The 15000-nt window shown below is 40.6% G+C and overlaps 1 protein-coding gene across 1 annotated transcript in view; it reads right to left on the bottom strand.

Moving 5' to 3' along the window:
• Nucleotides 1-15000, bottom strand: part of LOC128701979 (RIMS-binding protein 2) — a gene marked incomplete at its 3' end in the record, with an annotated part of 174744 nt that overhangs the window by 53087 nt on the left and 106657 nt on the right. Inside the window, 3 exon segments of the mRNA XM_070101419.1 lie at nt 140-235; nt 10174-10322; nt 11827-12006. Of these exon segments, the coding sequence (XP_069957520.1) occupies nt 140-235; nt 10174-10322; nt 11827-12006 (425 nt within the window).

Raw genomic sequence — 15000 nt, 5'->3', positions numbered from 1 at the left:
TCTCAGAAATACAGGTTCCTCACAGAACGCCTCCGTCTCTCACTCATCACTATAGTTCCCTCAGCAGATACTTCTGTGTCACTCTCCTCATCAACATAATTACCTCTGCAGATACCTATGTCACACTCAGCATAGTTACCTCATCAGACACCTCAGTTTCACTCTCCTCAGCAATATCAGATAACTCGGAGGGACGTTCCATGTCAGAGGGCAACAAATCCTCATCATCTGGAAACTGTTGAAATGAGGGAGGGGGAGGCAAATGAGGCCAAATAAAGAAATAAACTAAAAATACGGGACTAAAACCTCGTACAAAATAAAAATTTTGAATAAGCAAAAGAAACTTAATTGAGAAAACCAAATGTAAACAAAGAGTCTGGAAAATTAAAATTTGAATACGAAAAGAAAAGGCTCACTTAATTTCTTATCTAAGGTAGGCATATTTACTTATATGTATATATATATGTCATGCCGAATAGGTAAATCTTGCGATTTTGGCTTAAATACCAACGCTCTTCTTGCCAAATCAGGCAAGCGAAAATTTGTGTATGCAATAATTTCGCAAAAATCATTCTGAACCTAATGAAAAAAAATGTATAAGAGAAAATTTTAGAAAGGACTTAATTTAGAACGAGTTCATGCTAATTGATCAGTTTTACCTATTCGGCACGACATGAGATATATATATATATATATATATATATATATATATATATATATATATATATATATATATATATATATATATATTATATATATATGTTTATATATATATTAAGTTTATATAAATATATATATATATATATATATATATATATATATATATATATATTACATTCAGTGGGCACTTTATTAGTTATATCCTTCTAGTGCTGGGTAGGGCCTTCCCTTTTTTTCTTGGCGTAGATTCAAAAAGATGCTGGTCCATGTTGACGTGATAGCATCACGCAGGTGTTGCAGAATTTTGACTGCACACTCATATTGGGAGTCTCACTTTCCACCATATCCCAAAGGTTTACGCCAAATTTTGTCCCTGCCATCTGCATGTCGCAGACGAAATCGCGATTCATTAGACCAGGCGACATTGTTTTCAGTCTTCAACTGTCCAGTTTTGGTTAGTTTGTGCTGACTGTAGCCTCAGTTTCCTATTCTTAGGTGGCAGGAGTGGAACCCGGTTTGGTCTTCTGCTGCTGTGGCACATCCACTTCAAGGCTGACGTGTTGTACATTCAGAGATATTCTTCTGCATACCATTGGCGTTACGCGTGATAATTCGAGTTACTGTCACCTTCCAGTGACCTGGAACCAGTCTGGCCATTCCTCAGATTCTCTCATTATCAAGGCGTTTTCGCCTAGAGAACTGTTGTGCATGAAAATTCCAGATCAGGAATTTCTGATATACTCCAACCATCCTGTCTGGCACCAAGAATCCTTCCACGGTCAGTTAATTAGATCGCATTTTGTACTCATTCTGATGTTCCGTGTTAATAACTGAACCCCTTGACCACGTCTGAGTGCTTTAAGGCACTTAAGTGCTACCACGTGACTAACTGATGAGATATTTGCATTAACTAGCATATGTACAGATGCATGTAATAAAATGGCCACTGAACATTATTAATATACATATATATATATATATATATATATATATATATATATATATATATATATATATATATATATATATATATATATATATATATATGTCGTGCCGAATAGGCAAAACTTGCCATCTTGGCTTAAATAGCAACGCTCATCTTGCCACATAGGACAAGCGAAAATTTGTGTATGCAGTAATTTCGCCAAAATCATTCTGAACTTAACGAAAAAAATACATTTCATTGTGTTTGTTTAGTATTAAATTACTGTAAACAAATCTTAAATATATTTAGTTGGGTTAGGCTAAAATAAATTGTTGTTTTTATAATAAGGTTAGGTAAGTTTTCTAAGATTCTTTTGTAGCAAAAATAAAAACTTTTACATTAACATTAATGAAAAAATATATCTTTAAACGTATAAGAGAAAATTTTAGAAAGGACTTAATTTTAAATGAATTCTTGCTAATTGACCAGTTTTACATATTCGGCACGACATATATATATATATATTATATATATATATATATTATATATATATATATTATATATATATATTATATATATTATATATATTTATATATATATATATATATATATATATATATATATATATATATACATGTATATATTATATATATATATATACACACTATGTAACGTATCATACACTAGCTGCTATATTGTACATAATTACTGTTAAGATATGGTCCCAAGGGCGTATATACGAAGAGGCATCTAGCTTTAAGTGAATATAAACAGAGTACACAGAGTACCTTAATCCCTCTAATAGAATAGAAGAGTGTATGATGTTAGTCTGCAGGGATCATGCATCTTTTACGTTTCACATGCATGTAATGGGCCATTAACCTCAGCCAGCAACTGGTCCCAGGTGGTTGCTAAAACCTGAGTGCCACTGAAGGAAATGATAAATTGTACAAGCTCTTGGAAAGACAGTTCCTCTTGGAACATATGAAGCAAGGATGCAAGAACAGCATAATGTATTTTCCCCTCATTTTGTAGCATGCCAGATAACGATGGAAAAGATAAGCAGAAGGCTCTCCACTGCCGCCTCCTTCCCTAATTGCATACCAGATTAGGAAATGATTGATAAAGAAGCTTTTTTCCCCACTCTCCACTAACTGCACTAGATAAAGAACAAATATATTAATAAATATATTAACAAATATATTAATCTGTCAGCTACAAAATATCGCTGCTTATTTAGTTTTAAACTATGTGAAGATCCCATGTCGATTTAGCTGAAAGATATATATTTAAAAATAAATAGTTTATTGCTATGTATTTATAGAAATTCGTGTTATTTGCATAAAAATCTGTAAAATGAAAATATTTAAATAAATTAAATGTTTTGCAATCATGAAATAATGAAATTACGGGCAGTTGCTCCATTAAAATTCGGTTTCAGAAAGTATACATCATTTGCTGTATACCTAAAAAATTACTACGTCTTAGATTTATTATAAATATCCTCATGTGTGATTATATATATACATACAAACACACACAGAAATACCACTGTGAAAAAAACAAATAGTGAACTTCCAAGCACTTTCGTGATTTCAAGATTTTTTCCACAGTGGTTGTTCTGCATATTGTGATATCACGCGTTTACTGCGATCTTGTTACATATATACGTATATATATATATATATATATATATATATATATATATATATATATATATATATATATATATATATATATATCGGTAAGGATATTTATAGTGTGTGTGCACGTGCGTGCGTGTATGTGTGTGTGTGTGTGTGTGTGTGTGTGTGTGTGTGTGTGTGTGTGTGTGTGTGTGTGTGTGTGTGTGTGTGTGTGTGTGTACTCACCTAGTTGAGGTTGCGGGGGTCGAATCCGAGCTCCTGGCCCCGCCTCTTCACTGCTCGCTACTAGGTCACTCTCCCTGAGCCGTGAGCTTTATCATACCTCTGCTTAAAGCTATGTATGGATCCTGCCTCCACTACATCGCTTCCCAAACTATTCCACTTACTGACTACTCTGTGGCTGAAGAAATACTTCCTAACATCCCTGTGATTCATCTGTGTCTTCAGCTTCCAACTGTGTCCCCTTGTTACTGTGTCCAATCTCTGGAACATCCTGTCTTTGTCCACCTTGTCAATTCCTCTCAGTATTTTGTATGTCGTTATCATGTCCCCCCTATCTCTCCTGTCCTCCAGTGTCGTCAGGTTGATTTCCCTTAACCTCTCCTCGTAGGACATACCTCTTAGCTCTGGGACTAGTCTTGTTGCAAACCTTTGCACTTTCTCTAGTTTCTTCACGTGCTTGGCTAGGTGTGGGTTCCAAACTGGTGCCGCATACTCCAATATGGGCCTAACGTACACGGTGTACAGGGTCCTGAATGATTCCTTATTAAGATGTCGGAATGCTGTTCTGAGGTTTGCTAGGCACCCATATGCTGCAGCAGTTATTTGGTTGATGTGCGCTTCAGGAGATGTGCCTGGTGTTATACTCACCCCAAGTTTTTTTTTCCTTGACTGAGGTTTGTAGTCTCTGGCCCCCTAGACTGTACTCCGTCTGCGGTCTTCTTTGCCCTTCCCCAATCTTCATGACTTTGCACTTGGTGGGATTGAACTCCAGGAGCCAATTGCTGGACCAGGTCTGCAGCCTGTCCAGATCCCTTTGTAGTTCTGCCTGGTCTTCGATCGAGTGAATTCTTCTCATCAATTTCACGTCATCTGCAAACAGGGACACCTCAGAGTCTATTCCTTCCGTCATGTCGTTCACAAATACCAGAAACAGCACTGGTCCTAGGACTGACCCCTGCGGGACCCCGCTGGTCACAGGTGCCCACTCTGACACCTCGCCACGTACCATGACTCGCTGCTGTCTTCCTGACAAGTATTCCCTGATCCATTGTAGTGCCTTCCCTGTTATCCCTGCTTGGTCCTCCAGTTTTTGCACCAATCTCTTGTGTGGAACTGTGTCAAACGCCTTCTTGCAGTCCAAGAAAATGCAATCCACCATTATCTGGCCCCATTGCCTTTGAGGTATCTAGCTCACTCAGAAGCCTCTTCACTTCTCCCTCGGTTGTGTGCACTGTGTCCAGCACTTGGTGTGCCCCACCTCTCCGTCTTTCTGGAGTCCCTTCTGTCTCCTCTGTGAACACTTCTTTGAATCTCTTGTTGAGTTCTTCACATACTTCACGGTCATTTCTTGTCTCTCCTCCTTCCTTCCTTAGCCTGATTACCTGGTCCTTGACTGTTGTTTTCCTCCTGATGTGGCTGTACAACAGTTTCGGGTCAGATTTGGCTTTCGCTGCTATGTCATTTTCATATTGTCTTTTGGCCTCCCTTCTTATCTGTGCATATTCGTTTCTGGCTCTACGACTGTTCTCCTTATTCTCCTGGGTCCTTTGCCTTCTATATTTCTTCCATTCCCTAGCACACTTGGTTTTTGCCTCCCTGCACCTTTGGGTAAACCATGGGCTCATCCTGGCTTTTTCATTATTCCTGTTACCCTTGGGTACAAACCTCTCCTCAGCCTCCTTGCATTTTGTTGCTACATATTCCATCATCTCATTAACTGGCTTCCCTGCCAGTTCTCTGTCCCACTGAACCTCGTTCAGGTAGTTCCTCATTCCTGTGTAGTCCCCTTTCTTGTAGTTTGGCTTCATTCGTCCTGGCCTTCCTGCTTCTCCCTCCACTTGTAGCTCTACTGTGTATTCGAAGCTTAAAACCACATGGTCACTGGCTCCAAGGGGTCTTTCATATGTGATGTCCTCGATATCTGCACTACTCAAGGTGAATACTAAGTCCAGCCTTGCTGGTTCATCCTCTCCTCTCTCTCTTGTAGTGTCCCTTACGTGTTGGAACATGAAGTTTTCCAGTACCACCTCCATCATCTTAGCCCTCCATGTATCTTGGCCCCCATGTGGGTCCAAGTTCTCCCAATCGATCTCCTTGTGGTTAAAGTCACCCATGATCAGGAGCTTTGCCCTACATGCATGAGCTCTTCTGGCCACTCTAGCCAGTGTGTCAACCATCGCTCTGTTGCTCTCGTCGTACTCTTGCCTTGGCCTCCTGCTGTTCTGTGGTGGGTTATACATCACTGTTATTACTACCTTGGGACCTCCAGAGTGAAGTGTTCCCGCTATGTAATCACTTTCTTCTCCGCTGTCTCCTCTCTCCAGCTCATCAAAATTCCAGCGATTTTTGATCAGCAATGCCACTCCTCCACCCCCCCCCTGTTCCCTCTGTCTTTCCTCAGGATTTGGTATCCCGTTGGAAAGATGGCATCTGTTATCATACCTGTAACCTTGGTTTCTGTGAGAGCTATGATGTCCGGTGATGCTTCTTTGACTCTTTCATGCCACTCCTCCCACTTATTTGTTATTCCATCAGCGTTTGTGTACCATACTTTCAGTTTCCTTTCCAACACTGTGGTTTGGGGGGCCTGTGAGGGTGGGAGACCTGGTGGCATACTGTGGGATTCTATAGCTCGGTGTTGGGTGGAGGCTGTGGGTATGGATTGTAGTGTGTGTTGGGATGGTGTGATAGGTTGTATGGTTCTGAGAATAGTTGCGTGTGTGCTTGCCCTTGCTGTTCTGTTCTGCTCTGACTGACCTCTGCTGGTTCCATCCTTGTCTCTTTTCCTAGCTCCTTTCGCTTTTTTGTCCTCTCCCTCAGCTGCTGTCGTTCTGATTTTGTTCTGTCTCTGTCTAGGAACACCCTCTTGTACTCTTCCGAGTATTTCAATCGTGGTTTCTCTTGGAGGATCTTGTTCCGCACTGTTTCCGTCCTGAGAATCAGCTTGATTGGTCGGTTTCTCCCCATCGAGTACCCCCCTATTCTCTGAAAATTTACAATCTCGTCCATCTCTTCACCTATTTCAGTGATGATTTTCTCAATCTCCTTTCTTTCTTCCTGCTGCCTTTCAGTGTTTGTCCTTTCCTCTCTCTCTCCTGAAGCCCATGGATAAACACTGATTTTGCCCTTTCTTCCTCCCATTGCCTCACCCTCTGTGACTCTGGATCCTGCCTGTATGTGGTCAGTTCCTCCCTTGATTTTTCCAGTGGCTCTTGATAGCCTGGTTGTGCCTCAGCATTCGACCTATTACCCTTTCCATCTGCAACCAGCTGTTCTTCCCTTTCACTCCTTGGTCCTCCTTGGCAGGCTGATATGACCTTAGCATAATTCATAATTCCTTCCTTCCTGTTCGGCCTCGCAGCTTCATATGCTGTGTCTTCTTTGGTCACTGCCCCTGTAACTCGCTTCAGCCTATTTATCTCAACTTCTAGGACCCTTATCTTGGCTACTGCAGTTTCGACTTGTGCCTCCCAATTCTTTGTCTCCTTCTCCAACCTCTTTTCCAATTTCACAGAGAGCTCTTTCTCCATTTCTTTAGAAAGCTCTCCTAATTTTCTCTCCCACTCTTGTTCCATCCTTTTCCACTGCTCCTCCATCCACTCCTCCCTACCAGAACCATTCTCATCTGATCCTTGGTTCCTGCGAGTCCCCACCATTTTTTTTTTTTTTGTGAGAGAAGAGAGAAGGGAAAGGTAGAAGGAGAGAGAGAGGGGAAGAGTGAGAAGGGAAAGGGGGAGAGTGTGAGAGGGGGAAAGAGAGAGAAGGGAAGGGAAGGAGAGGGGGAGAGTGAGAAGGGAAAAATGGAGAAGAGATGGAGAGAGAGAGAGAGAGAGAGAGAGAGAGAGAGAGAGAGAGAGAAGGGAAGGTAGAGAGAGGGGGATAGTGAGAAGGAAAAAGGGGAAGAGAGAGAGCAAGAGAGAGGGAGAGAGAGAGGGAGAGAGAGAGGGAGAGAGAGAGGGAGAGAGAGAGGGAGAGAGAGGGAGAGAGAGAGGGGGAGAGAGAGGGGGAGAGAGAGTGAAGGGAAGGGTAGGAGAGGGGGAGAGTTAGAAGGGAAAATGGGGAAGAGAGAGAGCAAGAGAGAGAGAGAGAGAGAGAGAGAGAGAGAGAGAAAAAAAAGAGAAGGCAAAGAGAGGGGGAGAGAGAGGGGGGGAGAGAGGGGGAGAAGGGGGAAAGAGGGGGGAGATGGAAGAGTGAGAGGGGAGAGAAGCTAGGGGGAGAGGGAGGGGAGGAGGGGAGAGAGATGGTGAAAGGGAGAGGGGAGAGATAATGGGAGGGGAGAGATGTTAGAGGGGGAGAGATGGGAGAGGGAAGAGAGAGAGAGAGATAGGTAGAGAGTGATAGGTAGAGAGAGAGATATAGGTAAAGAGTGAGAAAGGTAGAGATAGGTCTCTACCTAAGATAGGAAGAGGGGGGGAGAGGAGCAAGGTATGTGTGTGTGTGTGTATGTATGTGTGTGTGTGTGTGTGTGTGTGTGTGTGTGTGTGTGTGTGTGTGTGTGTGTGTGTGTGTGTGTGTGTGTGTGTGTGTGCCCCCACTTCTAAGTATTCATACTGCTAATAAATACCGGTAGATACCAGTAATTCTAAGCTTACCAATACTTGTAACACTTATCGGTTCTACTTCTAAAATTCAGAAAGTAGCTAGGTTGTAAAATTTAGCTTGTCTCAGCTTAAGTGTCTGACGTTATCCCTCACTACCGCTTTACTCCTTGCACTCTCGTCTATGCTATTTCTACTCTAATTCTGGTAATGGCTTGCAGGAGTGAGTGACCAGTATCTAACAGTGATGCAGGACCAGACTCAACCTTGCAAAATGCAACCTCAACAGGTGAGCAATACTTGCACTGGCAGCAGTGTGATGACAAGTTGCCAGAAGCTGATGACGTAGTCGTCGTACATAGGCCTTCTCTCACTATTTTGTAACTCCTTCACCCGTGATGTTTATAACCATATATGCTCATGCATCCCGCGTTCCTCAAGTGATTTCACTTATTACAGAATACACTTCACATTCGGTGTTACACTTTATATGTATAATGGCATACAAACTGTTGTGACGTCACTGCTTCAGTAGGCCTACTGCCACCTTCCCTTATTGTATATTTTATTTTTTCTTTCTCCTTTTGCTTATTAACTTTTTCACTCTCACATTACGGTGCCCCACATTTCACTTGTTAACCAAACGCTGGTAATTCTTGATCACCCGTTTCCACACTCGCTTTGATCTTTTTATGTTTGTATCTGTGTGGCAACAGTGCCTAGTAGATCCACAACGGTTTGGCACTTTTAAAAGAAAATACTGAATTTAGGTTTCCCCTCGAATTTTTTCAACTAATAACTATAGTTATCACTCGTAGGTTTGTTCACTGACTTTGTCACTACCACTGATTACTGCTAGGGGTTATTGCACGCCTCAAAAACACGAAGGTTCTCGGAGCCTTGTGTACCCACGTCTGCACCCACCGTGTGTGTGTGTGTCATTTGCTGCAAACTGTATGTGAAAAATCCACAAAGAATTTGTAAAGATGGTTTGCTTACTTGTAAAAAACAGTTATCATACCTCAGCTCATTTACAGCCTAAGATCTGTTATCCTGCCTCAGCTTATTTCAAAGATCAGCACCATCTAGGGTTTACTAATACTCTTCCCAAGGATGCAACCCACAACAGTCAGCAAATACTAATGCTCCAACCTACAACTAGGTTGTTGTTCAGTTTTATTTACAAATTACTAGATTCTATTCGCTTCTCATCGCTTTAAATAGTTAGTCTCTAACATTATGCAACAAATTTACACTATCAGTATCAGATTGATACACTATCAGTATCAGATTGATACACTATCATTATCAGATTGATACACTATCAGTATCAGATTGATACACTATCAGTATCAGATTGATACACTATCAGTATCAGATTGATACACTATCAGTATCAGATTGATACACTATCAGTATCAGATTACTGCACTGTCGTTATCAGTTCACTCACATATACATAAATCAGAAAACCAGGACTAATTTAAAATCTATTTTCACATTCCGTGGGTATTAAAAGTTCCATGCTATCGGCCAGGAAAGTGAGCAGATTTAAACGAAAGGGAAAATATCTCCACTGCGTCGAAAGAGATAATGGCTTCTTAGCCAGGAAAGCATCCTGAGGAAAGAGGCATCTCTCCCAGAGATGAGGCCCTCTATTCCTTAGCACAAAACACAAACTGCACTATGGTGTTACTGTGATCCATGCGTAGGAAGGAGGTGAACTTGCTGCTAGGTAAACAGGGAATCATGATCAATTTTACCACAGCTCCCTCAGTTTGCGAGGCGAAGATGATAATCATGAGTTCTTAGCCATGATGCTGGCGAAGAAATCTTGATGCAAGTAATTGCAGTTACCACCCCTTTCTTCGGGTTGAACCCGATGACCTCTTACGTCTAAGGGTTTTTTAAAGCCATTTTTTACTAGATTTCATCATCAGCAAACACTGTCAAGTGACAATGCAATAAGCACAACTTTGCTAACGTGCAACAGAAAAAGCAGAAGAGAATTCTACCAACAGTCAACAGAAGCAGCAGGACTCGGACCAACAGGCAACATTAGAATCACAATTCTGCCAAAAGTCTTCAAAATAAGCGATACTATTATCAGGCTACACACGAAACAGACTATTACTACTACTACTATCAAGCTACAGACATTGAAACACGTTTCATCTCTCACCTTGCCTCGGCCACGCCCACGACCGAAGTGGGTGGGAATCTGGCTGGGTACCGAGTCTCCAGACACACTGTCACGGCTCTTAGTCCTCACGGTCACCTGCCTGGGTTCGAAGCCCGGGATTTTCGTCAGGTCAATCAAGGCGTGGTCACCTGTGTGAGAAACAAGCTTTTTTTTTGTTATCTTTGATGGTAATTATGGTGGCGACAGCTTTCAAAGATTTACCATTGACAGTTTGAGAGAAAAGACACAGGCGTAGAATACAGGTTTCTCTCTGTAAGGAGCTTTATCAAGTCAGCTTCTCCTTTGTATTGCAGAGCTTCGTCGTTTTCTTTTCACTGTAGAGCTTTATCCTGCTTTTTCTGCACTGTATTGCTGTATCAATTCATGTTTCGCTCTATTTAGAAGAGCAAAGAGCTTTATCAAACCAACCGACTTGATAAATCACATTCACGAGGAAACGCTAAATAAATATGGGTCACAGCGCCTAAAGCTTGGCAGACAATGAGGTTTGATTCGAGGAAGGGGAGCATAGCACCATTTTTTTTTCAATCTTTTTCACCATCAAGGTTCCCCAACTGCAAAAAAATCTTAAAGCTCTACACAGAGCGACAACACTGTCACCATACTTTCTTGTTCTACGCCCGTTGTTTTTCCTGTTAACAGTAATAACAGAACAAACAGCAGTAACAGAAAGAAAAAAGAACAGTAATGGTATACATTATCGAAGTGGACGAATAACATTATAAATGTTAAAGTGATACCCATAAACATTTACTTTATTAAATATCCTAAACTGTACAGGATGCAACAAAGTATCGGTATCGGACATTTTTACGGAGTCGGAATCGGTGAAAAACGGTCGATACCGATACCAATACTTTTCTGCATGACTGTTCAATATATAGGTGAGTAAGTCAGGTATAACAACTTGGTATCTTTATTACCGATAATGATACCGAACCGCTACATATGTGGCCCATTCTTCCTGAATCAGCGTGAAAGAAGAAACATACGAATGGAAGAATATTAAAGGAACAGGGAGAGGAGAACCAAGAACAAGACGGAGGAGAAACACAATGCCAAGAATATGGAGGTGAATATGAAAAAAAAATATTTAGTGATTTTTTTTGTGACATGGTGAGAAATAGCGTGTTAAATAGACATAATAATAATAATAGTAATGTTAGAGCACTGAAGCCTTGATTATATTACATAATCTCAACGTGTAATTACATCAAAAATATGATTTGCACACGAGACTAAGTCAGGTGATGCGGGCGATGTAATACAGACGTACGTACATACGTGTGTGTGTGTGTGTGTGTGTGTGTGTGTTTGTGTGTGTAAGAAATAATCTAAATACATACAAAAGAATACACACAACATACCTAAAGCAGACCCCCGCATACATAGACACACACACACACAGACACGCACACAGACACACACACAGACACACACACAGACACACACACAGACACACACACACACACACACACACACACACACACACACACACTATATATATACAAAGTAATCATGTTTCAGCTAAGAAAGGGTAATGTAGCTCCAATTCATCTGATCAAAAACTCATCACCCATCACATAACTCTCCTTGAAGGGAGTAAGCTCACGAGAGAGCCTTAAATCTCACCTGTGGGGCTTTCTACCTCTGTCACTTTCTTGCCGTCTGCGTAGACAGCGTAGCCGGTGACTGGGGCGCCGTTGGAGGTACCTCCGGTGCTGTCTATGGTGACAGGAAGCCAGGTGACCAACAGAGAGCCATCCTGAGGACCTGGCTCTACCTGCACATCCACAGGTGGATCCGGCAGACCTGAGAGGAGGGGACCTGTGATAGCATCTGTCGCGGTACACAGGACAATCCTAAATACACTGCCTCATCTATCTTATTAACTGTAATGGGGTTCGAGTTTGTAAAGGAATTCTCACCTAACCCATAAACAGATGAAAATGGACGACATTTCGGTCAGTCCTGGAGCCCTCAAGAATCTGTAACTTGGTAAAGGTCCAGAGCTCACCAAAGTTTCGTAAATTTTCATATCCATTTTTGGGGTTACAGGTGAAATTTTACAGCCACGATGCTACTCATTATTTTTTGCTAAGTGCTATACTTTTCAAAATAAGAGAGACAATTATTAGGCCTGGGTAGGCTTTCATATATTCAAGGTTTTAAAGTATTGAAATATACCTTTCGAGACTTCTAGAGAAATGTATGTTTCACCTCCACACTGCTAAAAAACATAGCATGACAGTGTCTAGGGTCATCCTGGTAATGTCACATTAAAACTCAGAAAATCTGCAGTCAAGTTGCTACTCTGTCTAGCAAAAAACTGTTCATCTATGTAGCAAAATACGAGTAGCCGACAATCTAGGAACTTAAAACCTCATGTACCAGAGTTACGCTATTTATTACACATCTGTCCTCCCTACAAAGGGCGAAACATCGTGTAATTAAAATGCTCCTGATAATACATGTGATTACCATTCTTTTCATCAATCTATCATCTCATGGCACTACTGAGCGCAGTCTATTATGACACTGCTAATAATCGTCTGTTATCTTATGCCATCACTAAAGTCTGTCTATCGATGCATAACATATGATTTATCTATTAAGTGACAAAGTGCATTTTTTTGAGTATATAAAGTCCTAAATGTGATCAATTGGCTCATATTCAGAATAAGGAGAACTTATTTCATCAAAAATTTTGATCCCATCTTCAGTGCGTTTTACCAGAAGAAACAAAAAGGTCACTTTAAATGGCAAAATAACATTAGGTCCGAGTAATAACTAATTCGCACACTAGTGGAGGATACTTTAGATAGTTCGGTCTGTCCTGGTTAATTAACAGGCAGAATGGTTAATGGCTCAGGAGGGTCCGAAACACCCTCTGTTTCTTCTCTAAAAGAATTAAGAGGCACAATATCGTGACTGGAACAATACACAAATAACCCGCACATAGAGAGAAATTTACAATGGTCCAAGTTGACCCGAAACGTCAGGCTCCTATGTGCAGGATATTTATGTATCTTCTCTAAAGTGATGCTTATCTGAGAACTGTTACAGTAAAGGCACAGTGACTCATCAATGTTTACTTTCCGGTATTTCAAGCTCTTAATAAATGCCAATTAAAATCTATTTCAGACCTTATATTCTCAAAAGCGGACAATATATAGGTTAAATCAATGCAATCTGGGATAGATAAGCTGTGTAAGTTAAAACTATTACATTCCAAATTATAGTCAGTAAAGAAACCTTTGTTCTTTAGGAAAATGATATAAGCTATTTTAAAAATAACAAGGCGAAACAACAACAGTGAGCACAGGTGGTCATGCTTGCAACAAGTGGAAAACCAGAGAGAGACATATGATTGGTCGGAGGGAAGAGGACACCAAATCGTTCTGTTGTCACAAGTGGTAGACCTACATTTTTGGGGCCCTGAAGCTTGAACTGTTATAGGGGCCCCTTCACAACCACTTCTCACACAGTAGGTCCCAAATTTTTAAGCAATGTAGATTGAAGGCGCTTCAGGGGCCCCCCTAAGGCTTCAGTTTCGTTAGCTTCATAGTAGATCCACCCCTGTTTGTCCAAACGGGAGATTATACGGCCCTTTCCGTCCTATTAAATGGATGGGGTAAGTACATGGGGTCCTATTACCTTCGATGGGTGAGAGTTTATGGGGGATGTCGTTTTGTCTTTGAGGAGAGTGTACGGAATCTTTTTTGATTATGTTAAGCGACAAATTAGTGAGGGGTTATTCAGCGCAAGAAATGGTGAAGGCTCGATCCTCTGTCTTTCAGCTAATCACGAAGACATGCTGCCTGACTATACCCACCTACATAACACTGTTCACGTTTCCATAGCTCGTCGTTAATTATGAACAGAATCTAATAAATAGATCCCGTAAATACGAGGACTATGCTGTTGACGTTAAGTATTATTATTATAAATTAGTATTATTATTATTATTATTATTTCTACTACTAAGGGCGAAACCCACAAGGCGATGTTAAGCATTAAAGTCAGCAATAAGATCCTCTCTAAATGCTAAGCAACGAGTTTCCTTAATAATATCAGCAGGTTATCCTAAAGACAATTTTCAGATATTAATTTTTTTTGCAATACTGTTAACAGTTACATACATAACGAAGTAAGATTTTTCTCTCATTTCGTTAAACTAAATGCCGATCTTGTTATATTTATTAATAGTAAAAATAACAGATTCGCATTAAAACTGAGCCTAATAAATTATTTTTGTACTCTGTATTATGTACTTGATATCTGCATCTATTAAATAACTTTTTTGCTTGTATTATTCACGAGGAAGATGGAGCAATGCGTACCTAATGTCAGTACAGTTTGTAAAAAAATTATAAAGCAGAAGATTGGGCTGGACTGGCAAGTATCAAGTCCAGTGCTGTAGCAAGACGAGCAAGCCCAGGATAAATCCTCTGACATCTTGGGACCACGGTTCGAATCCCCGTCCATAATTGTTTATTCCTTGACGTTGCTCATTACGACTTATCGTGAGTTTATCTCGAGAGAATTATCTTCTTCACTTGGTTACTAGTTTTGGGTTAAGCCAAAATTTGTATAAGATATTTTTGGTGATTTCTCGGTTCGACTCGAACTATTACCAAAGTTTCCTCTCTGTGGGCTAGTGTGAAATGTTTATTATAATCAAAACTAAACCCTAAACATGTGAACTGTTAAAACCACGGTTACAGTGACTTCTTTTAATGGTTACTCTATCTCAGCTGTAAGTGATATTTATCCCGTGTTGACAACAAGAAGCAAAGAATTGCA

This window comes from Cherax quadricarinatus, chromosome 77 (genome assembly GCF_038502225.1).
Source record: "Cherax quadricarinatus isolate ZL_2023a chromosome 77, ASM3850222v1, whole genome shotgun sequence".
Classification (NCBI taxonomy): domain Eukaryota; kingdom Metazoa; phylum Arthropoda; class Malacostraca; order Decapoda; family Parastacidae; genus Cherax; species Cherax quadricarinatus.
This window is presented reverse-complemented; position numbering and strand designations above follow the sequence as displayed.